At 50.2% G+C, this 26652-nt stretch overlaps 17 protein-coding genes across 17 annotated transcripts; 7 read left to right on the top strand and 10 right to left on the bottom strand.

The window, feature by feature from the left end:
- Positions 1-63: 63 nt before the first annotated feature.
- On the bottom strand, positions 64-1014 carry N7473_011260 (alpha/beta fold hydrolase; the record flags this gene model as incomplete). Its single annotated transcript, XM_057157199.1, has 1 exon — positions 64-1014. The coding sequence occupies one exon, from the start codon at positions 1012-1014 to the stop codon at positions 64-66; it is 951 nt and encodes a 316-aa protein (XP_057003049.1).
- A 174-nt stretch (positions 1015-1188) lies between these two features.
- On the bottom strand, positions 1189-2825 carry N7473_011259 (translation initiation factor eIF-2B subunit family protein; the record flags this gene model as incomplete). The annotated part of the gene is made up of 2 exons (XM_057157198.1): positions 1189-2638; positions 2704-2825. 2 exons carry the CDS (start codon positions 2823-2825, stop codon positions 1189-1191), a joined length of 1572 nt encoding a protein of 523 aa, XP_057003048.1.
- Positions 2826-3398: 573 nt separating this feature from the next.
- On the top strand, positions 3399-3994 carry N7473_011258 (GFA family protein; the record flags this gene model as incomplete). The annotated part of the gene is made up of 4 exons (XM_057157197.1): positions 3399-3506; positions 3567-3728; positions 3784-3904; positions 3963-3994. 4 exons carry the CDS (start codon positions 3399-3401, stop codon positions 3992-3994), a joined length of 423 nt encoding a protein of 140 aa, XP_057003047.1.
- A 45-nt stretch (positions 3995-4039) lies between these two features.
- On the bottom strand, positions 4040-4939 carry N7473_011257 (phosphoribulokinase/uridine kinase family protein; the record flags this gene model as incomplete). The annotated part of the gene is made up of 2 exons (XM_057157196.1): positions 4040-4747; positions 4817-4939. 2 exons carry the CDS (start codon positions 4937-4939, stop codon positions 4040-4042), a joined length of 831 nt encoding a protein of 276 aa, XP_057003046.1.
- An 822-nt stretch (positions 4940-5761) lies between these two features.
- N7473_011256 (uncharacterized protein) lies at positions 5762-6401 on the bottom strand (the record flags this gene model as incomplete). Its single annotated transcript, XM_057157195.1, has 2 exons — positions 5762-6323; positions 6382-6401. 2 exons carry the CDS (start codon positions 6399-6401, stop codon positions 5762-5764), a joined length of 582 nt encoding a protein of 193 aa, XP_057003045.1.
- Positions 6402-7055: 654 nt separating this feature from the next.
- On the top strand, positions 7056-7711 carry N7473_011255 (uncharacterized protein; the record flags this gene model as incomplete). Its single annotated transcript, XM_057157194.1, has 2 exons — positions 7056-7280; positions 7376-7711. 2 exons carry the CDS (start codon positions 7056-7058, stop codon positions 7709-7711), a joined length of 561 nt encoding a protein of 186 aa, XP_057003044.1.
- A 252-nt stretch (positions 7712-7963) lies between these two features.
- On the bottom strand, positions 7964-8418 carry N7473_011254 (uncharacterized protein; the record flags this gene model as incomplete). Its single annotated transcript, XM_057157193.1, has 2 exons — positions 7964-8148; positions 8217-8418. 2 exons carry the CDS (start codon positions 8416-8418, stop codon positions 7964-7966), a joined length of 387 nt encoding a protein of 128 aa, XP_057003043.1.
- A 673-nt stretch (positions 8419-9091) lies between these two features.
- Positions 9092-10575, bottom strand: N7473_011253 (uncharacterized protein; the record flags this gene model as incomplete). Its single annotated transcript, XM_057157192.1, has 2 exons — positions 9092-9643; positions 10207-10575. The coding sequence occupies 2 exons, from the start codon at positions 10573-10575 to the stop codon at positions 9092-9094; spliced, it is 921 nt and encodes a 306-aa protein (XP_057003042.1).
- A 739-nt stretch (positions 10576-11314) lies between these two features.
- N7473_011252 (uncharacterized protein) lies at positions 11315-11656 on the bottom strand (the record flags this gene model as incomplete). Its single annotated transcript, XM_057157191.1, has 1 exon — positions 11315-11656. One exon carries the CDS (start codon positions 11654-11656, stop codon positions 11315-11317), a length of 342 nt encoding a protein of 113 aa, XP_057003041.1.
- Positions 11657-11884: 228 nt separating this feature from the next.
- On the top strand, positions 11885-13720 carry eng2 (putative GPI anchored endo-1,3(4)-beta-glucanase; the record flags this gene model as incomplete). The annotated part of the gene is made up of 1 exon (XM_057157190.1): positions 11885-13720. One exon carries the CDS (start codon positions 11885-11887, stop codon positions 13718-13720), a length of 1836 nt encoding a protein of 611 aa, XP_057003040.1.
- Positions 13721-14166: 446 nt separating this feature from the next.
- On the top strand, positions 14167-14948 carry N7473_011250 (glutathione S-transferase family protein; the record flags this gene model as incomplete). The annotated part of the gene is made up of 3 exons (XM_057157189.1): positions 14167-14371; positions 14443-14546; positions 14610-14948. The coding sequence occupies 3 exons, from the start codon at positions 14167-14169 to the stop codon at positions 14946-14948; spliced, it is 648 nt and encodes a 215-aa protein (XP_057003039.1).
- A 1744-nt stretch (positions 14949-16692) lies between these two features.
- N7473_011249 (uncharacterized protein) lies at positions 16693-18453 on the bottom strand (the record flags this gene model as incomplete). The annotated part of the gene is made up of 4 exons (XM_057157188.1): positions 16693-17213; positions 17277-18261; positions 18315-18326; positions 18394-18453. 4 exons carry the CDS (start codon positions 18451-18453, stop codon positions 16693-16695), a joined length of 1578 nt encoding a protein of 525 aa, XP_057003038.1.
- A 1064-nt stretch (positions 18454-19517) lies between these two features.
- N7473_011248 (putative glucokinase regulator family protein) lies at positions 19518-21700 on the bottom strand (the record flags this gene model as incomplete). Its single annotated transcript, XM_057157187.1, has 4 exons — positions 19518-20457; positions 20517-20899; positions 20954-21407; positions 21468-21700. The coding sequence occupies 4 exons, from the start codon at positions 21698-21700 to the stop codon at positions 19518-19520; spliced, it is 2010 nt and encodes a 669-aa protein (XP_057003037.1).
- Positions 21701-21753: 53 nt separating this feature from the next.
- On the top strand, positions 21754-22143 carry N7473_011247 (uncharacterized protein; the record flags this gene model as incomplete). The annotated part of the gene is made up of 1 exon (XM_057157186.1): positions 21754-22143. One exon carries the CDS (start codon positions 21754-21756, stop codon positions 22141-22143), a length of 390 nt encoding a protein of 129 aa, XP_057003036.1.
- Positions 22144-22481: 338 nt separating this feature from the next.
- Positions 22482-24030, top strand: N7473_011246 (putative MFS transporter; the record flags this gene model as incomplete). Its single annotated transcript, XM_057157185.1, has 3 exons — positions 22482-22628; positions 22686-22893; positions 22955-24030. 3 exons carry the CDS (start codon positions 22482-22484, stop codon positions 24028-24030), a joined length of 1431 nt encoding a protein of 476 aa, XP_057003035.1.
- A 181-nt stretch (positions 24031-24211) lies between these two features.
- On the bottom strand, positions 24212-24965 carry N7473_011245 (uncharacterized protein; the record flags this gene model as incomplete). The annotated part of the gene is made up of 2 exons (XM_057157184.1): positions 24212-24609; positions 24686-24965. 2 exons carry the CDS (start codon positions 24963-24965, stop codon positions 24212-24214), a joined length of 678 nt encoding a protein of 225 aa, XP_057003034.1.
- Positions 24966-25418: 453 nt separating this feature from the next.
- On the top strand, positions 25419-25988 carry N7473_011244 (uncharacterized protein; the record flags this gene model as incomplete). Its single annotated transcript, XM_057157183.1, has 1 exon — positions 25419-25988. One exon carries the CDS (start codon positions 25419-25421, stop codon positions 25986-25988), a length of 570 nt encoding a protein of 189 aa, XP_057003033.1.
- Positions 25989-26652: the final 664 nt, after the last annotated feature.

Raw genomic sequence — 26652 nt, 5'->3', positions numbered from 1 at the left:
TGGGCACATATGCATATGTGTCCTGCTCTGCTTGAGTGGTATGAGACTCTCTCCTCTCTCTCCTCAGCTCTTGCGACCTTCGATGAATCGCCGAACATCCCTCATGAACTGTTCCTTTTGCTCAATCCACGGAAAGTGTCCACAATCCTTGTAGGTGATCAATTCTACACCGGGAATATCCATCGTCCGTACAGCAATCTTCAGGCCAACGATCATGTCATCCTGTCCGAAGATAACCAACGTCTTAGCCCGCACATACTTCAGACCATCAGCCATCTGCGTTGGGTTCAAGAGGTGTCGGTCACAATGGGCTTGCCAGCGATATGTCCACACAGGCATAACCTGGTCCCCGATTGCGTGCAACAGTTCGTCCGTGTACTTTGCCGGATCGTAGAAATACAGAGGCCAGATTGAGTTCACTGCCTCAGTGAATTCGTCGTCCGTATCGGTACGTCGATTCACGAAATTATCCCAAGCACCGCGATATGCAGGGTTGTCCTTAGTTGCGACCAGCTTTTCGGTCTTGCGGTCTTGCAGGCCGATGATTTGGTGGTCGACGAGGATCAGTTTTTGGACTCGGTCTGGGAAAAACTCTGCGTATCCAAGTGCGATCGCACCGCCGTTGGAGTGACCGAGTAGGATGGGGAACTGTTCCACTTCGAGGTGTTTGCGAAGTTCCTCAATGTCAGCGGCCATGTCTGGCATGGTGGTCATCCTGCCGGTCCCGACGGGTTGGGATGAGCCTCCTGTGCCTCGGCGATGCAGGAAGACGACCGTGTAAACTGTGGATTCGGTATCGTTGTCACTTTTGGATGATGGTGCCCAGAGGTCGGAAAGACCGTGTTGGAGATAGGCAGATCCTAGGCCCCATCCAGGGCACTGGGCCGTGATGAAATTGCGACGGACATTGTCGTTGCTGACTCCAGCGGGACGGTGGACGATATACTCGAGTCCCATGCCCGTTGCTGGGGACATGAACCGATGGGCTCCGGGATCGAAGGAGCTGGATGACATCGCGGTAGACTGGATGGGATGATTGTTTGATTGAGAATGAGGAAGAGAGTAGAAGAAGTGAAGAAAGGAAATAACGTGTTCGGTGTGTTTATTATGACTTTCACAGCGTGTATGATGTCGGCCTCATGTCGCGAAAATGGAAGTCGCGAACTGAGAAGGCTTCTGTTTCTTTCACTATAACGAGCCAAAGTATTTGTCTGCTTTCTGTTGAACTTCTTGGGCCTTGTTGTGAATATCAGTTGCCCCCATCGCTCCTTCTTCCGTGATGAACGCATCGATCAGGTTAGCATCCACCCATTCGAAGTAGACATTCTTCACTTCCACAACACAATTGGAAGTCTCTTTCTTTGTGCCTCGAAGTCTTTCCTGCAGTTTTCCCACGCCTTTCACACCCGTGTCCACCCATGGATTGATGACCTCTATTGGGTTATTTTCCTCTGGTTGGTGGTCATCTTCAGTACCAGGCTCTGCCACTTTCTCCAACCCACTAAAGACAAGCACCTTTGCTTCTGGGCTTATGTGTTTGGCACAAAGAACAGCTGGAAGGGACCCAGTCTTGTTGCTGACGGACCCTGAACTGGAAATGCGATCCGCTCCTAGCAGGACAAAGTCCACATCTTTGACAGCAAGCGCAGCTGAAGCGTCGGTATGAACGCTTATCTGTAGATGTTGGCCTGATGAAGGAGAAAATTTGCATTCAAACTCCAACAGCAAGGAAGAAGCCATGCTTGCCCCTTCGAAGAGAGGTCTTGACTCGAGTATTCGTAGATCCAAATGGGATACAGGTAGTGATTTGAAGGCATCCAAGATACTGTCTCGAATAGTTGAGCTCGCCGACAGGGTCAGAAGAGTGAGTTTATCCTTTCCCTGTGACTGAATCTTGGGTAAGAAATCTGAATCCAAGTAAGCAGTAAATGCTTCGTTAATATGCGAAGCCGTCTCGCGACGACGTTCCAAGTGGTGATCAACCGCAGTGAGAATACGATCCCATTGATTTTCAGGCCTTCGCGTCTTGATATTATCGATATCGGCCAGAACACCGAGGAAAGCGTTGAGAGTTGCCGATCCCATGCTCTCACGCCCATTTTTCCACAGGTGCCACGCAGCCATTCGTGTAGTCTCCCACCAATTTGTGTGCCCTTGCAAATGCACGAGAACATTCCGAAACGCCTTGAGGGCGAGGGTTGTCAATTCATGTGAACCGCTCGAGTGGTCTGTTTTGAGCAGCTCGAGACCCGACTGTAGTGCGCTTCTGGCCTTGTCGTTCATATCCAATTCGAAGTAGACTCGCCGCAAGCTCTCTGCTAGACGGGGTACGCCCCCGAAGTGTTCATCATCCACCACTTCCTTTGGATCGTACCATTCCCATTCTTCGTGTTCCCAATCGATCTTAATGGCTGCTTCGCCTTTGCCACCCTCTTCGCGACCTTTGAGTCGGAATGCAAAGGGATAGATGATCCATTGGCGTCCTATTGATGGGTCGCTGAAGCTGTATGGCTTGCCTTGGCGCCAAAGTTCGATATCTTGTGGTGTCAAGCTGGTTTCTTCGTTGATCTCGCGCCAGGCGGCTGTGAGAGGCGATTCCTGGTGGTCTATACTCCCCGAGATGGGGGCGAGATGATGTCTTTTCCAGTCAGTCTCCTGTTTGAGATTTGACCATGGGGTACGGGGTAGAATGTGAATACATACTGATAAGTATTAACCTTATCGCTGCGCTTAAAAAGGGCAACCTTTGGGGTTTCGCTCGTAATGGAGAAGATGAACGACGAGACAACTGATTTCTGCTGTAGTTTTGTGTGAGACTCCGACATGACTCTGGCCGGCAAATCAGGAGTTTAAACGAATAAGGTAAGCTAGAGTGTTCGTTGAGTGTCAGGAGAAAAGAGAGTTTGGGGAGTTGGCGATCGCCTCATGTCATAATCGCATCACCGCGGGGTAGCGGCAAATCGACTGGCAAATATGAATATCCTAACATTGATCAAAATATTGATGAAATCTCGCTTAATACTAACTATTTTTCATGTTTGATATTGTACACGATCAAATTCTGTTTCCTAGTGGTACCTATCTTTCATGTTGCGCGACAGAAGATTCCGGACAGTCTCGTTGCAATATCCTGAATTAAGACATAATCTTAATTATTGTTCTTTCCATTTGGTAAAACCCGAGTACTTCCCAATTTACCAGGTCCATTCATCTTTGAACCTGTTTTCCCTTAACCAAGATCGGTATTATCTAGTCTTTTGCCTGTCCCCAGACCCACGAACTGCAAGTGACGTCATATATCATTCACCTGTCTATCAAGATCTATATACCCTTCACACAGCACATTGATTTTCTGAAAGAACATCCATGTGAACTCAAAATTTGACTTCAATACCACCATGCCAGTCTTGAAAGGATCTTGCTTTTGCCGCGAAATCGAATATGAGTTGAGACTGGAGTCGGCAGACGATGCTCGCACAACCCTTTGTCACTGCCAGAACTGCAAAGTTAGCACCGCAAACGCCTAACACTAGTATCTATGCTAATTATGACCTATGAATGGCCAGAAAGCATTTGGAACAAATTATGGCCTCACAGCCAAGGTCGCTAAAGATGCGTTCCATCTAACCAAGGGACAGCCAAAGGAACACGCAGCGGATAGTGGATCCGGGGTCGCAATTTATCGACATTTCTGTGATACTTGTGGAAGTTTTATTCTTGAGTTTGGTGTGAGTGACTTCACCAGTCAATGATTATTGGGATGCTTGGTGACAGAAGAGACAGGAGAATGCGAAGGATCACTTCCGCTATATCTGTGTGGGATCCCTCGATGACCCCGAGATGTTGCCACCAAAGGGAGAATTCTTCTGCAAGGCTCGAGCGAGTTGGATGCCAGAGATTCCCGGTAAGTCCTTTCAGCATAATTATCTCAAAGCTTCTAGTGCATGATCTAACAAACGTAGACGTGTTCCACAAACAAGAAATCAAAGAATGAAAACGTTTATCATAAATCATATAGCTCAAATCCATGACCACTTCATTAACCCGCTCCATTGACATTCACACTCACACTCTTCACCACCAAATCCGGGCCTATCAACTTCTCCCGAATTGATACCCCATTCAAGTAATCATTACTATCAACCCTTCGATACCCATCTTCCAACGTTTTCTCAATGCCAGCCAAGACATGTCTCTTCGCCGTCCGATCCCTTGCTTCCTGTAAATCCGTATCCACAAAGACACGGTAATCTACTAAATCTGCAAGATCACGCCACCCAGGCTCGTCGAGGAGGAGATAGTTGCCCTCGACGATAATGATATTCGTATCGGGCGTGATAACTATCTTATCTTCGACGGGGTCTTTAGCCTCGTGGTCAAATCCGGGGGCATGGATGGTTTGGGATGATGGCGCTGCTAGCGGTGTCTTATCAGACCAGATTCGGAGGTCATGCATAAATTTGACGAAGCGGCTAACATCGAAGGTCCAGGGTGCGCCGCGTCGGATATAGGCTTCTTGAGCGTTGGGGAGTTGGTCTAGTGCGGACCGTGGTAGGTGGAAGCCGTCCATTGGGAGGGGGGCTGCGTGTATATTCAGGTCTTTGTTTAGCTGTTGGACGACTGCTTGAGCTGTGGTGGTTTTGCCGGAGCCTGGGACGCCGGCAATGGCGACAAGATAGCGTGGCTTTGAGTGCTCGCTGGCTTGTTGGCGGATTGTGTCAGCCAGACGGCTATATTCGGAGTCCATCTGGGTAAATGTTAGAATTTGTTGTATATTGAGTAGTGAAAGAGATAACAACCCGCAGAGGTTACTTACGCTGTTTGAATTTATTATTGGTATATGTCGTAGAGCTCGTAGAATCGGGTATCGCAAAGGATATAGGCTTAACGCAATCAGGCGCCAAATGTCAACGGACTGGACTAAGTATGACATGCACATGCAACTAAATTTGACGAAGATGATATTGCTACTGTTCCTATCTTTTTCTCCAGGGCATCTGGTTGCTATATACAGGACAGTGGAGCGGTCTCGGGTCACGGTGCTCCGACTGTCAAGTTTGTGGAGGCGACCGGACTCGGCTGTCCGATGTCTCTCAATGGGGAAGAAGATCAATTCGAGTCTTCGCCGATATTCAAGCAGCTGTGCGGAGGAGCCTGTCCGGCGGTGTGGGCGGAGATTTAATATTGAGAAGCCACAGCGGACTACTCAATGAGTGGCCCGGCCCAGTCATAAATTGAGACACTCAATTCACCGCTTCTCTCAGACCATATAAGTAGATGTGCACAATGTATGGAAACAGGAATGCCCTGAATCAAATTTCTGCCGGTTCAAAATTTGAAAAAGCGTTATGGACTCCGCTGTAAGAAGCCTTTTGTGGCAACCGCCGCATTTGGCTCGTCCGACCGAGGACAGGACGACTCTGCTCCGAATCCTTTCACACTGAAGTACATCGGGATTATCTATATCAATTGTAGTGATCAGCACAGAGAACCTTTCTTATTAAAAAAAAGACAACCGGCCCGGTCCATGTTTTCATCACATGCACCGATTTTCTCTTCACGTATACTTCACGGTTAATAGACCGTCGCCGCATTGTGAAGTGCATCTCATAATGCTACCGAGGAAGAGAATAGAGAATAGTATCTGGACGTTCTCTTGAGTAATATTGTTCAGACTAACAGGTCTGGTCCGTTTTTCATGTCAAAAATCCACCAGGCACCTCGAATATATTCAATTCAACCTCTCCTTGTTGCCTGCACATCAGAACGGATGCGCACGCCCCTCTGAGATGCCCGCCACTTCCACTTCCCCGCCCCCGGCTATGTTTTCCGTACGCCTCCTCGCCTTGCGCTTCGGATTCTGGCTGGGACTGACATAGAAGCAGAGGATTTGCTGTTCATAGCAGTGTTCACACTGCGGCCTGGCTTGATCGCATACCACGTTCCACTCACGACACGCCTTGCAGTCCAGCGAGGCACTTGCGGCGGGCTGGATGTGTAGCTGCGGGCGCGATGCTGATGCTGATGCTGATTGATGGGAACTCGTGCCAGAGCCAACGCACTGAGCAGATCCAAGTCCGGTGGATTTGCATGAAGGGCCCCACCCGCCAGGAGGCCACAGCCACTGAGCGATGCGGGCACAGATTCCCCGCGAGATCGCGGGCGGCTGGGCCGTGACGGCTGTTCTTACTCTTGGGCCTCTTGTAGCTCCGTCTCTTGTGGGTTGGGCAACAGCTTTGTTCTGAACGAGTGTTGGTGACTGGTAACCGAGCAAGTCATCCTGGGGTCGCGTGGAATTCCTAATAGGGCATGCGAGGGGTTCTCTGTTCTCTGGTTAGTCCTTGAGAGAGCTATACTAGCGATAATATTCAGGTCACGTACCCTAGCGCTGGGCTGGTCATGGTTGAGGTAGGATATAGTGGTGATGCCCCGACGATCGCGGGTTAAGGACTATGAGGGACGAGATGGCGGGAGGACAACCAGGAGAAAGGAAGAAGAGAATGCGAAAGAGCAGATGGGAATTTTTGAATCAACTTGACCCCAAAAGCACAAGCAAACAACGTTGCTTTGGGGTTGTCCAAAAGGTCCAGTCCACACGCCAACACCATCCACCAGGCTCTCAGACCCCCACGAAACACGAACAGCGACCAATCCTTGAATCGCGCGCTAGACAGCGCTCGTTGTCCATGAGTCCACTTTTCAATCGTTGACCTGTCTAGTAGGTTATGTGTACGTGGTAAAAGTAAGCATTTCAAGGGCCCGGACCTGACCAGCAGGGCCGATGTGGATCATCGGACTCTACCAGGTGATCTTGAGTGTTGCACCGGATCTCGATTCCTCGGAGAATTTATGCGTCAACAAACCACAACATCTATATATGCACGTCATATTCACTTCAGAGAAAATCACTGCAGGGTGAGGAGTAGCTTACTGCGTGCCTGGAAGAAAAGAAGAAAAAAGATGGCTAAAAATGCTAAACGACTGCAGAAATATATCCATACACCACCACCTGCTCAGATAATCAACTCGACTCCTTGCTGAGGTTTAGGCTGAAAATGAGTCGCATTACCGATGTGATTAGCGCCGATCATCGCGAGTTACAGGCCTACTATGATCGCCTGGTTGACAACGATGACCCGGACGAGCAGACCCGCTTCCAGAATCAGTTGACTTGGGGTCTCGCAAGGCATATCATGGGCGAGGAACTGGTCCTCTTCCCCGCACTCGACCGATACTTAGGGCCTGGGGAGGCTACCCAGGATAGGCGACAAAATCAGATGGTAAGTCTAACCTGCTCTGCCGCACATAAATTATCTAGGCTATGCATCTTTGCGGTTATCATAGATCAAGCTCAAACTGACTGTCCCCTTATTAGATCAAAGAAAAGCTCCAAGTCTTCCAAGATCTCAAAGCCTCCGACCCTCGATTTGTTCCTACGCTCACAATTCTAATGGATGATTTGGCTTCCCACTCCCAAGCCGAAGAAACCAAGGACCTTGTCAAGTTGGAAAACGCAATCACGGCGGAAGAGAGTAAACGCCTCGCTAAGTCGTTTGGCCGCACCAAGTGGTTTGCGCCGACTCGAGCTCATCCTGATCTCCCTGACCCTCCTTACCAAACGGTGGTAGGGTTGATGGCGGCGCCGAAGGATTACTTGCAGGATCTATTTCGCAAATGGCCGGATCCAGAGGATCTTCCGCAGTTGGATTAGATCATGTAAATCACCCGGGGAGTATAGAATGAGTAGAAGATCAGTTATCGCGACCTTGAAGTGTATGAAATTGCATTTCTTTTTTGATTAACAAAGAACAAGCACCTCCTGGTTTGATTTTGAGTTCCTCTACACCTACAGTGGATGCTTGATGTCAAGATAATGCTCGATACAATGACACCAGGTCTCTATACGGTTGTTCCTCGCTAGTCACCGCACGTTTGAGTAGATCAAGCTATTTATATTGCAAAATTATAGTTTGAGGTTCATATAAGGATTCACCTGGATGTGACGCAAAGGTTCTTGAAAGTTTGTGCCCACGACCTCATGAGACCTTTCATCTTCGTATTTCTCCGAGTTAAAAGGCGTGTGATGGCGTAGTCGATCTGCCCCATTCAAGATATTAGAAGGATTCATTGCTGCTTTCTCATCCTGGGCTGTCCAAAGAACTATTAGCGCAACTTCAGCATAACCAAGAACATTGATAATTCGTTCACGAACATACCAAGTTGACTTCCAGTATCAGCATAGTGCGAGACCATGGGATCCTCAAGGTCGAGACCATCCCCTAGCATAAGAGCCTCCGGCGCACTACGGGCCCTCCTCGCTTCCTTGGTCAGCGTCAAATCAATGACACTTGTAGGAAGCGGTGACGCGCTCTCACGGTCGTAAATAATCTCCACTTCCGTCACAAGAGGTGTCTTCATGACGATGATAACTTGCGGCTCAAAACTCCGAACGCTCGGAAGTATCGCAAGAATGAAGCTGCGAGGCCTGAACAAGGAAGGTAGTGTGATGCGATCATGAGCTGCCGGAAAACAATCGCGCGGGATGCTGCGCCGGGGTCAGAGTATTTATACTCGAGGGCCCCCCGTGAGACCTACTAGCCACCGGAGGCAAGTCTGAGATCAACCACGGCTGTTCATCTTAATTGATTGGTGCTGCTGCATGAGACCGCTATTTGTTAGCCATTTAGAATCAATCGAGCTCTAAGCTCTTGATATGTGGCGCGGTATCTGCACAAAATTTAAAACTCTGCCAACCCTCTGATAGCTTCCTGGCTGTGAAGAATTTCTTTTACACTCTAAGCATTTGATTTACCGAATTAGAAATGATGAGACTGTACTGGGGCCTGAAAGCCCCCTAGGCCATTTATGGGCACTGGTAGTATTGGAATATCCATCTGTGACTGGTATATGTCGCCACCTAGAAGCAATATGTTTACTTATGTCTTACGATAGCGTGATGTACTTTCTAATCAAATCACGGAGCGCCACCCCGAACAATAACAAGTTGCCCTGAACGAGAATTCAAGCACTCTGAATAGAGTTGATTTCTAAGATGTGTCTCGGGGGTGTCAGCATTGAGGCTGATCCTTCTCTAAGACGCATTTTCGTCACCCTCCTTGGTGGTCTGGCTCTCAAGCTTGGTCTTCGCAAACTCCAAAGTATACTCGTCGGGATCCCATGCCAAGACTCTGCTTTCCATCTCTTCGACTTTGAGAGCAACGTATTTCTCCATTTCATCTCGTTCTTCCGGCTCCAAGAGATCCAATCTTTGCTGCCAGACATCTTCCAAGGCACAAGTCGCTGATCCGAAATATCGCTGATCAATCCTTTGCCAGTATATCGAGTCAAAGGCAAAGTTGTTCATTGCGGCGTACACCACCCAGAAATCTCCACTTCTCCAGCTTGCTTCCATCGGACTAGACAGTCGCTGATCACTTATTAGTCTACCATTCTGCATCTCAACGTCTTCGTGACGAGTCAGTGCTTTGAGGAAGGTCTGAAGTTGCCGCTCATATTGCATACACCAGTCATCCAAGCCTTGAGGCCAGTACTCGGGCTTTTCGATAAGAAGCCACCAAGGTGGCGCGTAGGAAAATTCAACTGGGGCTGCATAGGTGAATTCCAAATCAACAACGCCCGCGAGCTTTAAGTTCTCATCCATGTCATGAGAAAGTTAGTCGGTCGGAGGTCGTCAACCAGATCTTGAATGGACCGTTATCAAGCGAGGCCCACGTTTTCGTCCACTTCCTCTCTCTGGAAAGTTTGCGAAAGAGATATCTGGCAACGAACTTTCGGCGCAATCTTCGGCTGAAAGGATTGCATCGTTTCGCTGATGAATGAGATGTGTAAGATGTAGTTCTGCCAACGCTTCAAAGTAGGATGACTTCGAGTGGAATGTTTCTCTTGGTAATTTCGACCGGGGTAGGGATCCGAGTCGAATAAGATCGTTCATAGGCCTGGATAGAGGTCGAGATGCCAGTTTCCAGGTGAAATCGTCAATCTGGTCTAGTGATCCGATCTGGGGTAGATAGCCGAGAAAGTTGGACAAGTACACTTGCTGCCTCTTTATAGAGAGTTTGTAGCTTTGCCTCGTTGATATTGGGATCCAGAATTCCACGTTGATCATTCGGGCATCCAGGCGTGTTAAGAAGATCGTACATATCGGCAGTATACTCGATACAATCCATGAGGATAAAAAGGACCTACTTTCAGTGGACTCTGATCTTTATTCCCCCAGTGGTAGATGAAAGGTACCGGAATTGAGGTTTTACCTCGAATATATCGCATTATAGCGACTTCATTACGGAGTTTCTCTTCAGGGAACATGATAGCACCCGGCTGTGGGAAGCGTATCACAGCAGCGCTCGTGTTCTTGTATGTTATCTTGAAGAGGATGTTAAAGGCCCCTTTGGCTAGAACATCGAAAAGACCCGGCTTATTTGGACGACGGTATTTGACAAGAAAATTGCCAACGGATGCAAGAACCTCAGGATCAAGAAGCTGTTGTACCCGGGTATCAATGATCTCCTCGCTCTTCTCCCAGGCGACATCATCATAATGGAGGCGCAGGCGCATCTCTAGCTCTAAAATTGCCACTCGTTCAGAACAAGACAGAATTGGATGAGCGATAAGGCAATAAAGTGATCATGAACGATTCAAATCATCCAGTATATCAGAGAGTATGCACAGCATGTACAGTTCTCTTGGTTGGTGGGGTTCAATGCCAAGCCTCTCGAGTCTAGTTCCCCTCCTTTGGTTTCATCTTTTCTTTCTTCTCCCTCCCTCCAATCATCGTCAATTCTCCTTTCACCTGTCCCATTTAGCCTGTGTTGCTTGGCTTCATTCATCCCAACTTACCAGTTCTGATTCATGCAATCACACTTCTGACTCGGGCCACCCCGAGTGATCGCCCGTCATCTCCGGATCAACGGCTCGGTCGCACTACGCAACCATAAACATGGCCGCGAGAATGAGGAATGTGAGATGAGGTCATACCATTCACACAGTCATCATAATTGAGTATCTTGACTGAAAGAATGATTCAGAGACATTTCTCAAAAGCGCGACCACCATGTCGGACACCACTTCCCCTTTTAACGCCCATGGCAAGATGGCTGGACGAGGGAGGGGCTTCTGTTTCGCCGGTTGTTTGGAGTGTATCCGTGCCGAGCAAATGGCGTTTCAAGTTGACCCCCAGTCCACCTCTTAGCCGCCATGCCCGGAGCCAGTCACCGCGCGTCCTTCCATCATCTTGGTGAATCGCTGGGATCCACCCCCAGTGAAGAATGGTCGATCGCGCACGTCGGTGGATTTACTACCCCTGGCCGAGACCGCTGAACGATGCCCGTTGGACCATCCGTGGCGAGTTTGGAGTCTTTGGACAAGGAACTCCGCCGTCACATACAAAGCCATCGTCCAGGGGTTGGTAGCATCCAGAGTCGTTCTGGCCGATGAGTGGTGGAGCGAAGGCAAGTGCCTGAAAAAGAGCTTGCAAGTGGAGTGTCCGCCTCCTGGAGGCAGAGAAGTGAGGAGTATGGAAGAAATAATTCCAAACATTCGAAGATTCTAAATACTTGGGATGCTGCTGCCTCGCGCTTTCCTCCATCCCCTCCTCCTCCTCCTCCTCCACGCGCTCATCGCACATTCCTTTCTTCATTCTTTTCGTTGACGATCTGGGATTGTCTGCCTTTCTTTCATCCTTTTTTTTTTTTCTGATTAGATCTTTCGTTCCTTTTATCTTCACATCCCTTCCCTCGCTACCTTTCGCTTTTTCTGCTCAGTTGCTGTTGTGCCACTCGATAGTGTGTGTATCGAACCAGCATCTGGCCTGAGCATTTGCGTCCCCTTTCACTTTGTACCACCTTTCATACATCCGACGGGAACCATGTTGTCCTCGTCGCTTTCCCTCAGCGCTGGTTCGCTGTTCTTCGCTTTGCTCGCCGCGCCAGTCGCGGCGACTGCTGAAAACTATCAACTGGTTGAGAATTGGCACGGCGAGGGTTTCTTGGATTATTTCAACTTCCACACTGGGTCCGATCCCACCAATGGTTTCGTCACATATCTCGACAAAAGCAGCGCAGAGAGTGCAGGCCTCGTCAAGATCAACGATGGCGGCAGTGTTTATATCGGTGTCGACCACAAGACAACTCTATCCACAACTGGCAAGGGCCGTGATTCTGTGCGCATCGGCAGCAAGAAGTATTACGACCAGTCCTTGGTGATCGCTGACATTGCGCACATGCCGGGAAGTATCTGTGGTAGCTGGCCTGCCTTCTGGTCGGTGGGTAAGAACTGGCCTGCGGACGGTGAAATCGATATCATCGAAGGTGTCAATCTACAGGACCACAACGAGATTGTCATGCACACTGCTGGTACTTGCAGCATCACGGACACAGGTATGACCGGAGCCGTCAATGCCACTGGCTGTGGTGAGGACCTGGGCACCGTCGGCTGTGTTATCGAGGGCCAGCAGGGCAGCTACGGTACTTCGTTCAACAAGCAGGGTGGCGGAGTTTACGCTATGCAGTGGACTGAGCAGTTCGTCAAGATCTGGTTCTTCCCCCGCGCTTCTATCCCAACTTCAATCACCAAGGGCGCACCCGACGTTTCCCAGTTTGGCACTCCCATGGCTCTCGTCGAGGACGGTTGTGACGTCGGCAACAGCTTCAAGGCTCAATCGTTCGTCTTTGATGTGACCTTCTGTGGTGACTGGGCCGGTGGTGTTTACGGCCAGTCCGGATGCCCCATGTCCGGCTCTGATTCTTCCCAGAGCTGCATCAACTACGTCGCCAAGAATCCTACCGCATTCGAGCAGACCTACTGGGAGATCAACTCCGTCAAGATTTACCAGACCGGTGTGGCTGCCGAGACGGTTGCCTCTACTACGCATTCTTCGACCACTACCCACACTGCTGCTGCCCAGGCTGTGACCGAGGCTTCTGCTACTCAGGCTGCCCCGGAAACCACTGCTCACACTTCCGCCGCCGTGATTGAGACTCCTGCTAGCCAAGGATGGAGCACTGCCTCCGCTGCTTCTGCCTCCACCGAAACCCGTGCTGCTGCCGTCACTGCTGGCACTGTTGGCGAGCTGGGTGGTGATGTCTCCTCCGCCACTGAACAGTCTACAAAGAGCTCCTCTACGCGGTACGTCACCAAATTTGTTACTTCGACCACCACTCTTTGCCCGGTCGCCGAGGCCTCCTCATATTCCGCGGCTGCTGCTGAGAGCAAGGCTCTCGCTGTTTCGTCTGCCCAGAGCTCCAACGTCGTGAATGTTCCTGCGACTGTAGAGTCCGTTCAATCTGCGTCCTCATCTGCTACAAACTCTGTTAAGGAAGTTCAAACCCAGCCTGCAGCCGAGATTACGGCTATCTCTACCCCTGCTGCTTCTTCTGCATTCGCGGGTGTCAGCAGCCAGACATCCAGCCAACCGACTGGTGCTGATGCTGCATCTAGCGGTGTGCCAGAGACTGCGGCCTCCACGGATCGCCCTCTACCGACCATTATCCTCGCTCCTGGGGCCAGTTCCATGCCCACCTACAAGGCCTCACAAACCAAGTCCGCCATTGCTGTAGCTACCGCCGCCTCCAGTGCCTCGGGTAGCACGTTCCAGGGAAGCACCAGCAGCGCTGTCAGTCCTGTCTTCACCGGTGCTGCCGAAAGGGCATCTGTGAAGTTCTCGACCATTATTGCCGCGATCTTGGTCGCTCTGATGGCTTAAAATCCTGCTTTTTGTTTCATAGCCTGATCCAATTTCCTTTTCTTCGTACCCTGGGGTCGATTTGGAGGATGTCACCTGTTTTCTCTCGTTGCCATGTACAATAGGCCTATTATTACGTCCATAGATGCCGTGCAGCTTTTGGATTATTATTAGAATATCAAATGGTAGTCAAAAATTCATGAAAATCTACGAAGACTAATGTGGGGGTCTGGTGGGCAGTAAGGCACTGATAAAACTGTCGATCAAACCAGTGAACAGTCAGCAATTGAAAGGGCTTTGTCATAAGGCGGAAGCATTCCGTTCTGATGACGAACGGAAATTCTCGCTTGTTATGATTCATGACACAACGTACATTGCTTGCAGCACGACTATTTAAGATCTTGCAACAATATCCCGCCAGCTACGTAAAAATTCTTCAGTTCAATAACAACCCCCTATTAATCAAAATGGTTCTCAAGCTGCACGGGTTTCCCCTCTCTACATGCACCAACCGGGTCCGCACCGTTCTCTTGGAGAAGGGGGTGGAGGTCGAGTTTATCCCTGTTGATCTGAGCAAGGGCGAGCAAAAGTCTGAGGCATACCTCAGCAAGCTGCATCCATTTGGCAAGGTCCCCGTTCTCGAGGATACCGAAACTGGTGTGCAAGTCTTTGGTAAGCGTCATCCCTATCCTTTGGATATTTGATGCATAGTATCCATGTGAACTACGTGCTAAATTACACAGAGAGCAGAGCCATTGCTCAATATATCGCTACCAAGTACCGTTCTCAGGGAACTGATTTGTATCCCGATGAGACTGATTTGAAAGCATTCGCTCTCTTCCAGCAGGTATGAGACTTACCCTTGCCCGCAAATGACTGCAATGCCTACTGACTGAAAAACTACAACAAGGCTGTCTCCATCGAGCAGGCCTATTTCGACCCCATCGTCTCGCAAATTGCATTCGAGAAGATTTTCAAGCCCCGAAAGGGTCTTGGTGCCACTGATGAAGCCCGAGTCCAGGCTCTCCTGGGTCAACTCAACACTGTCTTGGAAGGTTACGAGCGCGTTCTCTCCAAGCAGCCCTACCTAGCAGGCGATAAGCTATCTCTCGCAGATCTCTACCACCTGCCTTATGGGGTTCTTGTTGAGCAATTTGGTGCCGCGGAGCTTTATGCCAAGTATCCTGCTTTCCAAAAGTGGTGGACCAGCTTGAAGGCGAGGGAATCATGGAGAAAGATTACCGCTTAGATATCTAGCGGAGGGGAATTCCAGAAAATGTCTCAGTATTCTCTAGTCTTGGCAGACTACAGACAATTCCGGGTAGAATCTTGAGCCACATATGTTGGGATGTTACTTTGCGCAACTTTGCTTAGGCATATTTCTCTTTTTCCAGCTGAAAGAATCTACTGTCGTATATTGTGGGTTGATGAGAGTCTGTTATTGCTATCTAATAGGGCTGTGCAATTTCAAAAAAAAATAGGACAAGGATATTCCTTCCCAGTACGACCTCTTCAAGTACCCACATAGATGTACGAGGAGGCCAGAAAACAAGATGTCGGTAGGAAAGTAAATGCCTTATTTAATTTACCGGGCAGAAAGTCGGTTCTAAGCATGGCCTGTGCACTTCATCCTTGAGTATTTTAGCAAAGGGAATGCCAGGAGGAAATCGCTTCTTGACTCCATAACGATTCAAACCACTCAACTTCGTGAATCATCTTATTCTTGTATCGATTCACTCATCCTCCCTCCTCAATCATGCAACTGGCAGCTCTCTTCTGTTTCTCCATCTCCGCAGCCTACGCAGTTAAGCATTATGGCTTGACACCCACCGAGGACGTAAGAAACATGGTAAACCATCGTGTTCAGGCGTTCTCGGGCGATGTCATGAACCTCACCTCTTTGTTTATGACTGACGCCCATCATGACCATGGCCCCAAGCTTTAAATACAGTTCTATCAGGTAGTAAGCACGGAGTAGTCTTCTACCTAACCTTATTGTATATGATATTGCGCTACGCTTCGCCCTTTTTGGTGTTTCCCGTGAGGGGGCGCCAGTGGAAAACTTATAACTCTGGCTGGTTGATTGACTCCCCGATGATGTCAGCGCAGCAGATCGGTCACCTATTGTTGGACGAGTTTGTGAAGCATCGGTCATTACATTATGCGTGAGGTCTGCAAAATCCGAAGATAACACGGCTAACAAGAGACTACAGTCTGTTCCGATCGTCTTCCTCGGCCACAGCTTTGGGGAAATATCATAAAAGAGGTGCATCGCGACTTTAATTCCCCCACGTGCAGACCTGAACCTTCAGCAGACCTTGGCCAATCCCAAGGATGCCGCTCGAGATATCGTTAACAGTACTTGCAGCATCGTATTCTTCGTCACTCCTCACCAAGGGTCACCTGTATCGGGCCTATGGACCGTTGCAGCCCGTATGACAGGCCTTTTAGGGTCAAACACAAGGCTGCTCCTCCCTAACGAGTTACCGGGGACATCCTTCGGCTATGGATCGCCATTGAAAGAAACGTCTGCCGGTAGGCGAACAGGTAGGGGATGCTGCCCAGCTCTCGGAGCGTATACATCCTGGCTGGGTGACATGATTTGAAGAGGCAATTGCAGGGTGTATAAAGCGGCCTTAGAAAACCAGTGACAGGAGGGAGTCTCCCTTGCCCGTGCTACCTATTATCAACGCCGTCTTCCCGCACCGCTCATCCTGTCTCCGTTTTCTTCTCTTCAGCCGCAGGCATGACGGTGGTCACGCCTCTGTATGCGATGGTTCATCGCCTCGGACAGCTGGCCTTGCGAGATGCCTTAAATTCGTCACCACATACCCACTTCGAGCTCCTTCAGATGATCGACCAACTTAAATTGGCCGTGGAAACACCGATGGAGACTTTTCTGCGCCTTGTTTACCAGGTCAGTGAACAGAGTCGCTCGTGTGGTTCATGGAAGACTCCCAATCTGACCGTGAATAGCCTCCCCAAAATGCCGCCTATTCATCGGACACGACTGGATTGTCTGTCAGTGCTGAAGTGATTCGTTCAGTCCCCAATGCATAATGGTACAAGATGAGTATCATAAGATAAACTATCCCGACGGAAACAATGCTAAGCTTCCTGTAGTTTGGGTTCTGGCAATCTCGAACTGCCTCCAGTGAGTTGTCTGTTGCAATTTCAAACAAATTCAAAGAGCCCCCGGAAGCTGATTGCTGGACTCGAGTATTATCAGACAAAATCGAGCGGCCCATTTCGGTGTCTACTCTCTGTTGGCGACCACCTTGTGGCGTAATTTGATCCAACGCATCCAGTGTACTCTGGCGAGAAAGGGGAGTAGATAGATTCAAGTCAACTTCTGAAGGGGAGTACAGTGTCTCTTGAGACTCGCGCGCAGGTGATTGCTCCGTCTCCTCGTTACGCTGCTGGTTTTGCGCTGATGATTCCTCGTTGGTATTCGGCTTTTTCGATGGACATGATGATGATCGTCTAGACTCTTTTAGACCAGTGTCCTTGCGATCTATAGCATTTATTAGATATTTTCTGGTCTTAAATAGAAAGGAAAGACTGCGTGGGAAGATACCTAGCACCATTTCCATTGTTTGAAAAATGGGTAAGGTTAGGAGTAAGAGAGGCAAGATTTGCCCAAATCCCCACGAGTTTTCGTCGCCTTCCATTCCATTATTTCGGGCATTTTGCCTTAGGGCAACGAGAAGGGCGGAATTTGACATCAGTTTGATGTAAGACAAGAGGATCTGGAAGCTTCTTGAAGTAAAAATATCCGTAACACAGAGAACGATAATGAAGATCAGACCGGCAAGAAAGAGCAAAGTTTTTGTGATAGGCGTCATCGCCGCCCGCAGTAGAGAGCTTTGTGTTGTCATGCGCTGCTGGTCAAGTCTGCACGCTCCTTTGAAACTGAAGAGAGAAAGCTCCAGGATCAAGTCCGGAAGTTGTTGAAGAAAGTTGAAGCGTTCCGAAGACGGGAAAAAAAGAGCTGTGGCGTACGAAATATCCGACAGCGACGTGAATACGTCCAGAATGAGCAAAACAAGGGCATTGCCGCTATAGTGACCAATAGTTCTCCACGCACACTGCATAGGTAGTCCCCAGTTCAGGTCTTTTAAAAAACCATCATCCCATATTATGAAACTGCTGATAATGTCTGCGATGCAGATAGTGAAGACCCATGGCCATCTCCAGAAGCGTTTATACCAGCTTTTGCGAAGAATGTCTCGGGTCGCGAGTGCAATAATCGTGTACATCGCGAGCGCTATCTGGGCCTGTAAGACCGCGATGTTGAAATGATATTGCGTTATGCTGGAATGTCTGCTGTACGCAACCAGGTATATCGAAGTACCCGTGACAAGTTGCAGGTCCCCCAGAATCAGCATAACATTCTGTACCACCTTCGGGCGATGTAAGTGGGTCGGGATCTTGTCCAGAATCGGGGAAAAGACCCAGTCGGCGCCACTGAGTACGTCGGGAGGCAGGCAATCTCGTGTGAAGTAGCTAATTATTGCCACGATGAAGGTACACCATGCTGTTGCTAAAAACGCGATAAGTACCTTTTGTTTTATCAGCGATCATGAATCGAGTGTAGGAGAACGAGGATACTGACCCCTTCTCCAGCCTACAGAAAAGATGAATACAGTCAGAAAAAGGGTTAAAAGCCCAGCAACTCATGGTCTCTTACTCACAACGTCCAGATCCGCATCAAACGTTCCATTACTGAAAGAGCAGTTCAGAACACGCCCCATCTTAAGCACTGTGACTGATAAATAGTATTTCAAGCCGGGGAAGACAAATCTCTGGAGGCTGTTCAAAATTTGAGCCTAAAAACTCGTCTGGGGTCTGGTGCATCACATCAACACCCACGGACAAAGCGCGATTCGAGAGCGTAGTATGTATCACCTCGTCACATCACGTGTACATGCGTTCAGCCGCATAGAGTATCCGTGCACATCACAGAACGAGGCAACTGTCAGGCAGCGAGAAGCAGGCAGGGATCATGCATAAAGGCTGGAGTCTTGCGGCTCTTGCCAGGCTTGCCTCACGTGTTATCTACACCGACATAGCCTCTGTAGCTATTCCTGTCATGACTCACACAGTTAAGACTCGATTAAGGATCGGCGCAAGGTGCCTGGGTCTTGTGTCCGCTTTATAGCGGTCACTCTATGAGTTAGTTCAGGAATTACTAATATAGTATTGATTTTGAACGAGGTCAATTCAGTTTGCGGAGTCGCTATGAAAAATTGCTGTTTGGATTTCTTGGTAGACCTTAGCAGATAGGATTCCTGTAGGTACAGCAGCAGATAGATACTATGGAATAACGCGCTATATTTGACCGCTTTATAGTCTGCCTTACGATCATTAGATAAGTTCCTCTTGGGCAAACGGCTAGCTCAAGGAGCGTACTCCACCTATGTGACTGCGTAGCTTAGTTAGCCTGTATTAAACATCAGTATCGTAGGTAGATTGATGATGAGCATCGGTGCTGGGGTCACGCGATCTGAGAGTCAATGGGAACTTGCTGCATAGTGTGGCTTGGAGATTTCTGGAGTTTGGAATCACAGTCCTGGCATGGAGTCTGTGATCGAAGTAGTCCCCATAGCTGGAAAGAGGAGCTGACGCGACAAATGGGCGACTGTTTTGCCAAGGGAAGGATTTTGGACAACTACCGGGGAGTTGAAATTGCGCGATACTCAAGGCTAGGCCAGCTGTATTCACCAAAATGCAATTCTCTTCTATGTACTGCTTGAGCTATCGTTATATTTGGGTGTTTTTTGGGGAGGGGGTCATAATCTGTCAACTTTCTACCTCTTCACTCTTTCCTCTTCAACAAGAACGTGGCCCCAGCCGCAGCAACGTCGTCCACCACGCGAACACCCTCAAAGTGTAATCCTCGCTGGTCCAACTGCTCTCTCAAAGCCCGTTGATATCCCTCATTCCTCATCAACCCACCCGCAAGTACTAATACGGTTTCTTGGGTTGCTGCATAGCCAGTGCTCTTAGGGTCGGTCAGTCGTCCCAGCGTCTTGGTGACAAGATGAGCTGTTTGAGCCCTCACGATTGCATTAGCGGTGCTGTCGTGGAATGCCAGTTCCAACACGGTCTCAGCCAGCTGGGCAATCCGGGTTTTGACAGTCTCTTGGTGATTCCCAGACAAGAGGTCGCTCAGAATGTCGATACGGCCGTCTTTGGAGGCTGCACAGCCCAGCTGCTTGATCACTGCATCCTCGAACTTGTCCAACGCTTGTGGTCGAAGACCAAGAGTCTGCTCTTCCAAAACGAGCAGCGTGTGCTTTATGGCCTCTAGCCCAATGGAATGACCGCCACCCTCATCTCCCAACATATGGCCCCAACCACCAGAGCGAGCCAGGCGAACATAGCCCGAACCTTCTGTCCAAGTGTACCGCATGGCAATGCTGCCAGTACCCGCGATGAGAACGAGTACAGAACAAGGATTCTTTTCAACTGAGACTGATGCGGGTAACAGGTCAACGTCACTTGTCAGCCGGAAGCGAGATGTGGTACGATCGAGTCCGAAGATCTCCGCCAGCGTCGGAGCCAGTGTTTCGTGCAATCCAGCGCGGTCCAAGCCTGCAAGACCGACCCAAACGGAGCTAAAGCAGGATTTCAAATATTGCTTCCACTCCGCATCACTGAGCTCCGTCCCAGTTGGCAGATGTTCCTTAAGCGCACTCTTGGTGGCCTTAATCAAGGTAGCAACAACCCCAGGGATATTCCCGATACCGTCGGTCCTAGCAGTGCGGTCAGTCCACATCATTCATACCGTTATAGAGGAATAACTGCTACATACAGGTTACAAGGGCCAGCATAGCCATGGCTCGTGCTACCAGAGCCGTCAGCAATGGCCACAGCACATTTAGTACCGCCACCATCGATGCACAGCGCGAATCGCCTTGAGATAATCTCGTTGGGTGACAAAGGCTGGGTGGATGGGCATGCTCGATCCAATGCGCCAGCCAACACGCCACCAGCCGAATCCAAGTGCTGTTGGCAAACCTCCGCTGTTTCCCCGGTTTCGGCAACAAGCATTGCAAGCTTAACGCTGCGCTTGGACTGCGCAAGAAGTGCATCTAGCTCCGAATCCGACATTGAGCTGCACTTTGGGCTGAGACGACGGAGCATGTTTCGTGATCGCTGCTCCAGTTTGAGATTTGACGCCACCATATCGACCATCTAGTCTCGTGTCAGTCTTTTGTGGGTCATCAACTTCTAGAGGGAGGTTCATACCATATTGCCGTAGGTCTTGCCCACTCGGATCATGGTGCCTGTGCTTAACATGTTCAAGACTAACTTCGTCGCTGTGCCGGACTTGAGTCTCGTGCTGCCTGTCACAACCTCTGGTCCTGGAAGCGGAGCAATGAGAAAGTCCACATCGCCTGAGCGGCCCATCGCCGAGGGTGATGCGCAAGCCACGCCAATCGTGACGCAGCCTAGCCGTTTGGCAAAAGCAAAACATCCTAAGACATACGGTGTCCGGCCTGAACTAGCGATTCCAATGACACTATCAAGCTCCGGGTTCAGATTGAGGCGCTTTAGGTCATCTTCACCCGCTTGTGCGTTATCCTCGGCGCCCTCTTGTGCTTGACGGATAGCTGCATCTCCGCCAGCAATAATTCCAATGAACTGGGAGTGCGGAGCGGCAAAAGTCGGTGGAATCTCTGAAGCATCCAGGATTCCCAGTCTAAATGTCTTCGTTATTGGTCACCGCAGTGATTTGTACAGCTGAAAGGGTTTCACTCACCTTCCACTAGTTCCCGCCCCAACATACACAACTCGGCCACCTCGACGAACACGCGGTGCCAGTGCGTCAATCGCTCCAGCGATCTCAGGTAGACAGACACTGACACTCCCCGCCACCCTGTGGTCATCAGAGTTGATGACTGTGCACATCTCCATTGTCGACATGCGGTCGATGTGTACTGTTCGGGGATTAACCCCCTCGGTCTGCAACTGGGCCAAGCTGCTCAGATCCATTTTGTCGGCACTCGATGAATGCGCCGATGTAGGGATCAACTCTGGTCTTTTGAATGGCAGAGTTGACGCACAGATTCTTCTACGAATCGCTCTCCGTGGCACAGAGGCTGACTAGCTGTGTAGCGACCGTTGATGAGAACCCGACAATAGCCAGGGTCCAAGAGCAGTATTGCCGACCCCCGTTGGCCGACTTGGTCTCTTCATCGTTCCTGGGCCGCCTCGGAGTCTCGGATCCATGCCGTGCAGAGCCGTCGACTAGTGGTCCGTCAAACAAGGGTCTTCCATCGGCTCTCGCTCAGCGAGATGCGGGGTGGGGGCGTCACAGCCGGAGTCGTAACGCGGACCATGGTGGTATTGAGGCGGCGCCCCTTGGCGATGTCAACCGCGGTTGGTCCCCCAAACACGCGACTTGGTGGAGCTTCTTTCCCCAGAAACTTGCCTAATGTGGAGGGATTCCGCGGTTTCCCCTGCCGTTCCCCGACGAGTTGATGGATACATAATCCGTAGTCCATCGGCATTTGCGAGCAACTGATAAGTGATGACAGTCTTTTGATTGGCCTACTCCACTCGTGATACTACAATGCTTGTTGCAATCAAGGAGGGATCGGCAATTTGACCGAAGTAGCGTTGCAGATACCACACAAATGACCCTCTTATTCAGGGAGGGGGCCCCGGCCTTGCGTTTGATTGTCTCTGCTTGGTCTACTGCTTAATAAAGCTTGCAGTCCTTGACAGAGTGAATCAGTGTTGGCTAGGTCCCTTGTCATACCTACTCAACGCGATGGAGGACGGCACGAGACATGCAGATGCTGCCGACTCGGTGGTGCATGCTAATGAGGATGGCAAGCGTTCGATCTTCTACCAAATTTACACGCACTGCTGGTTTCAGATCATCCTCATCAGCTTCATCTGTTTCTGTTGCCCTGGAGTAGGTTTTTGGACCTCCTGCATGGCTCGACTCTTACTAACATTTTGACCAATGTAGATGTACAATGCTCTCGCGGGCCTAGGAGGTTCCGGTCAAGTCGACCAGACAGTGGCTGCCAATGCCACTGTCGCGCTCCTCGCTGCAACTGCAGCCACTGCGCTGTTTGTGGTAGGGCCTATCTTCGACCGTGTTGGTCCTCGAGTCTGCCTCCTCCTGGGTGGATGGACCTATCCCTTATACTCCGGCAGTCTTTTGTGCTTCAATGGTATCGCAACCAATCTTCGAGACTCCTAGACGGCATGCTGATATCAGCTTCTCTTTTATAGCCACCAAAAACGGAGCCTTTGTGATCGCGGCCGGTGCTATTCTCGGCGTAGGCGCCTCATTCTTATGGGTTGCACAGGGTGCGATCATGACTACATATGTGAAGGAATCGCAAAAAGGGCGCGCCATTGCCGCATTCTGGATTATCTTCAACCTTGGTGGTGGCGTTGGATCCCTCGCAAGCTTTGGCCTCAATTATCACTCCAAGAGTGGCACTGTTTCGGACGGAACTTATATCGCTCTTTTGATTATCATGGCCATCGGGTGGCTGCTGGGCCTGCTCATCTGCCCACCTTCGAGTGTTCGTGTCTCGCAGTTGCAAGCCACACCACAATCTGAAAAGAACTGGCGCAAGACTGCCCGACAGGCACTCAACACGATGACTGACTGGCGCGTGTTGTGCATGTTGCCGTTGTTCTTCTCGGCCAACGTCTTCTACTCATACCAGCAGAATGTGGTCAATGGCATGACCTTCAATATCCGAACGCGCTCGCTCAACGGTGCTCTTTACTGGATTGCGCAGATGCTTGGTGGTCTAATCATCGGCCTCATCCTTGATATGCCGGGATTCAACCGACCGACTCGCGCTCGTATCGGATGGGGTTTCCTGTTTGTGACAGGAATGGTCATCTGGGGTGGTGGATATGCGTTCCAGAAATGGTCGGATCGTCGGATGGCCGCGGGCCTGAAGCAGGACATTGATTACACCGAGGGCAGTCTCTCTGTCGGTCCCATCTTCCTCTACATCTTCTACGGTGCTTACGATGCCTTCTGGCAATCCTTCTGCTACTGGCTCATGGGTGCCCGCTCGAATTCACCGGCCGAGACAGCAATCACTGTTGGGGCGTATAAAACATTCCAGGCTACTGGTGGTGCCATGGCGTGGCGCATCAACGCCTTGAAGAAACCTGCCATGACGCAGTTTGCGATGGACTGGGGTCTTTGCATGGGCTCGCTCGTCATTGCCATTCCGGCGGTCCTTGCTGTCACCCTCACAAGTGACCCCAATTCGGAAGCTGGTGAAGGTCGGGATGCTGGTGACTCGATGGACAAATCTGATCGGGAAGTCAAGGCATGAGATGATTCGTAATGAGCTAGCTAGCTCGAAATGCACACAATGATCTTTGTATGGACAAGACTGGACATGTCTCCCACTTGCTCCCTTTCCAGGGGCTTGCTCTCCTTCGTTCGTAGACCATTAAGAGAACCGTATATACACAGATTATCACGGACAGGCCATGCTGTCATTCCTAGTCCCCCTACCGAACGCAGTTCTTCAGGATAGCCGTCTCCATCCAGAGCTTGGCATATTGTTGGTGCAGCCAAACCATGACCGGGCCCATGGGCGCGCCCTCCGCCTTCCCCAGGCCCTGGTAAAAGCAGCTCTTCAAGGTAAACTCGGCCTCTCCTTTCTCCTGGTTCACCACAGCGCCAATTTCAAACAGACCGTCGGAGGGGCGAATACCTTGTTCGCGGGGAGAGGCACCACAGCGGACGACAATCTTCTCGTCGGTCTTCTCGACGACCTCGAAGTGGTCGGTGATTACGGTGCCGACCTCGTAGGTGCTTGCGAGGAGATCCTTGCGTTCCCAAAGGTGGCTGGCGGTCTCGGGACCTTGGTACTTGTTGGCCAGGTACGCGCGCTGGGGGATGTATCCTAAAAGAAGAGAAAGAAGTGGGTTAGAACAGAATCTCACAAGCTCTCGAGCATGACGAGATGCGCAAAAGCTTACCCATGCCACCCCAGACACCCGCACAGAAGGCCTCCACCAGCTTGCCCTTCTTCTCCAGCAATGAGGGGTTGATCTTATCCAACGGCATGCGACGAACACAAAGATCGTGCAGAGTTGGATTGCGCTCGGGGTTGAACTTTTGGAAGAATGGCGAGGAGAAGATTGGGTCGTTGGCGTCCATGGGCTCGAAGACGTCATTGCGAGTAGCTCCGAAGAACACACCGACCGAAGCGACGGTGCCGGCGGCGGTCACCTTGAGGACGCGACTGATGAGGCCCATTTTGGCCAAGCGAAGGGAGGTCGGGGGGAAATGAAGGGAGGGTAGAAGAGAGAGGAGGTGGAGGAGAGTAGGTCAGCTCTGAAGTGCTGAGGAGGAAACCGCGGAGAGGAGCCGACCGAAGTTGGGCCCCGTCATGAGGGCTCGGCCATTGCCCCGATACTGTGAGCGAAAGCGTATAACCCAACACTCACTTATGTATTCGATTGGAGTGCTCCTGAACATCTGAGCAAGAGTCCGAGTCAATTGACATGTCTGGAATTGTTTCAATGACTATGAGGCAGACATTAGCGCTTGATGAGTGCCAGTTGACAGAGCTCAAGAAGCGCCGATATATTTTTTTCGGCTCTCCATCTTCCGACGTCATGCTTCCCTTTCTTTGTCACCAAGGCGATCATCAAAGAATTTCATGTCACCCAAACTCAGGCCGGCCAACTAGTCTACTGCAATGTCTTCATGTTCGGTGTCGGAGATATCATTTGGGTCCCGCTCATGCGGGTCATTGGAAAGCGCCCTGTTTATCTTCTGGCAATGCTGGGACTTTGCATGATGAATGTCTGGTCAAGCGAGGCCAGGAGTTATAGTGAATTACTTGCGGCTCGCATCTGCTCTGGTTTTCCTGCTGCGGCTGCCGATGCCACTGTACCTGCTGTGGTCGCAGATATGGTTCCTGCAAAGGATCGCGGTCATTGCATGATGATTTTCCATCTAGCCTTGACAAGTGGCCTATTCGTTGGGCCTTTGATCAATGCCTATCTCATCCAGGGGGAGAACTGGCGTTGGATGTGTTACTTCCTCGCAATTGCCGTTGGCATTGTCTTCGTGGTCGCTGTGTTTACTATCAGAGAAACCTCGGACATCAAGAGACATAATTCGGATCCTTCACGGAAGCGATCTCACTGGGAGTGGATGTCCCTGACACTGGGCTTCAATCGAGACGCTTCCTTCCTCCGAGCATTTTTGGATATCCTGGGCAACGCAACATATCCGCCTTTGATCTGGTGCTCCCTTACCATTAGCATTTAAGTTGGCTGGTTTGTACTTCCCTGAGGGGCTTTTCTACCTTTCGCTAAATTGATGACTAGGAACAACGTCGTGCTGTTGACTTCCACTCGCACATTCACCAAGCCGCCTTACAACTGGACCTCGGGAGACATTGGCTTACTTTCTTTATCTGGATTCATCGGGTCTCTGTTTGCCTTTTATATTGGTGGACGGTTGATCGATGTTATCTCAAGTCGAAGCACAGCCCGACACGGCGGTCTTCGACTACTGGAATGCCGTCTACCTGCAATCATAATCCCAGGCATTGTCGGCCCCGCGGGGATTCTGATATTTGGTCTTTGCGTCGCCCACAAAACACATTGGATTGGTCCTGCCGTTGGATATGCCATACAAGCATTTGGCGTGGCTGCTATTTCTAACGTCGCAGTCACTTAGTCACTCGAAATGTATAAGCCGGTGAGTGCAATCAATCGGCCTTCTATCATCTTCCCTGACTGAAGATGGAAAAAGTGACGGGCGAGGCTGTGGTGAGCATTTTTGTCATCCGAAATACGATTGGCATGCTTCTCTCCCTGTACGCAGCGGACTGAATTGAACGTCAAGGTACGGCGCAGGTATTTGGCGAGATGACTTCAATTGAGGTCGTCAGTATCTTGTTTGCTATCCCCTTTTACTTCCGTGGAAA

The sequence above is a fragment of the Penicillium subrubescens genome, assembly GCF_028828155.1.
Source record: "Penicillium subrubescens strain IBT 31985 chromosome Unknown utg000010l_segment0_segment0, whole genome shotgun sequence".
In the NCBI taxonomy this organism is placed as follows: Eukaryota; Fungi; Ascomycota; class Eurotiomycetes; order Eurotiales; family Aspergillaceae; genus Penicillium; species Penicillium subrubescens.
The sequence above is the reverse complement of the archived record's forward strand: the minus strand, read 5'-3'. Positions and strand labels throughout refer to the sequence as shown.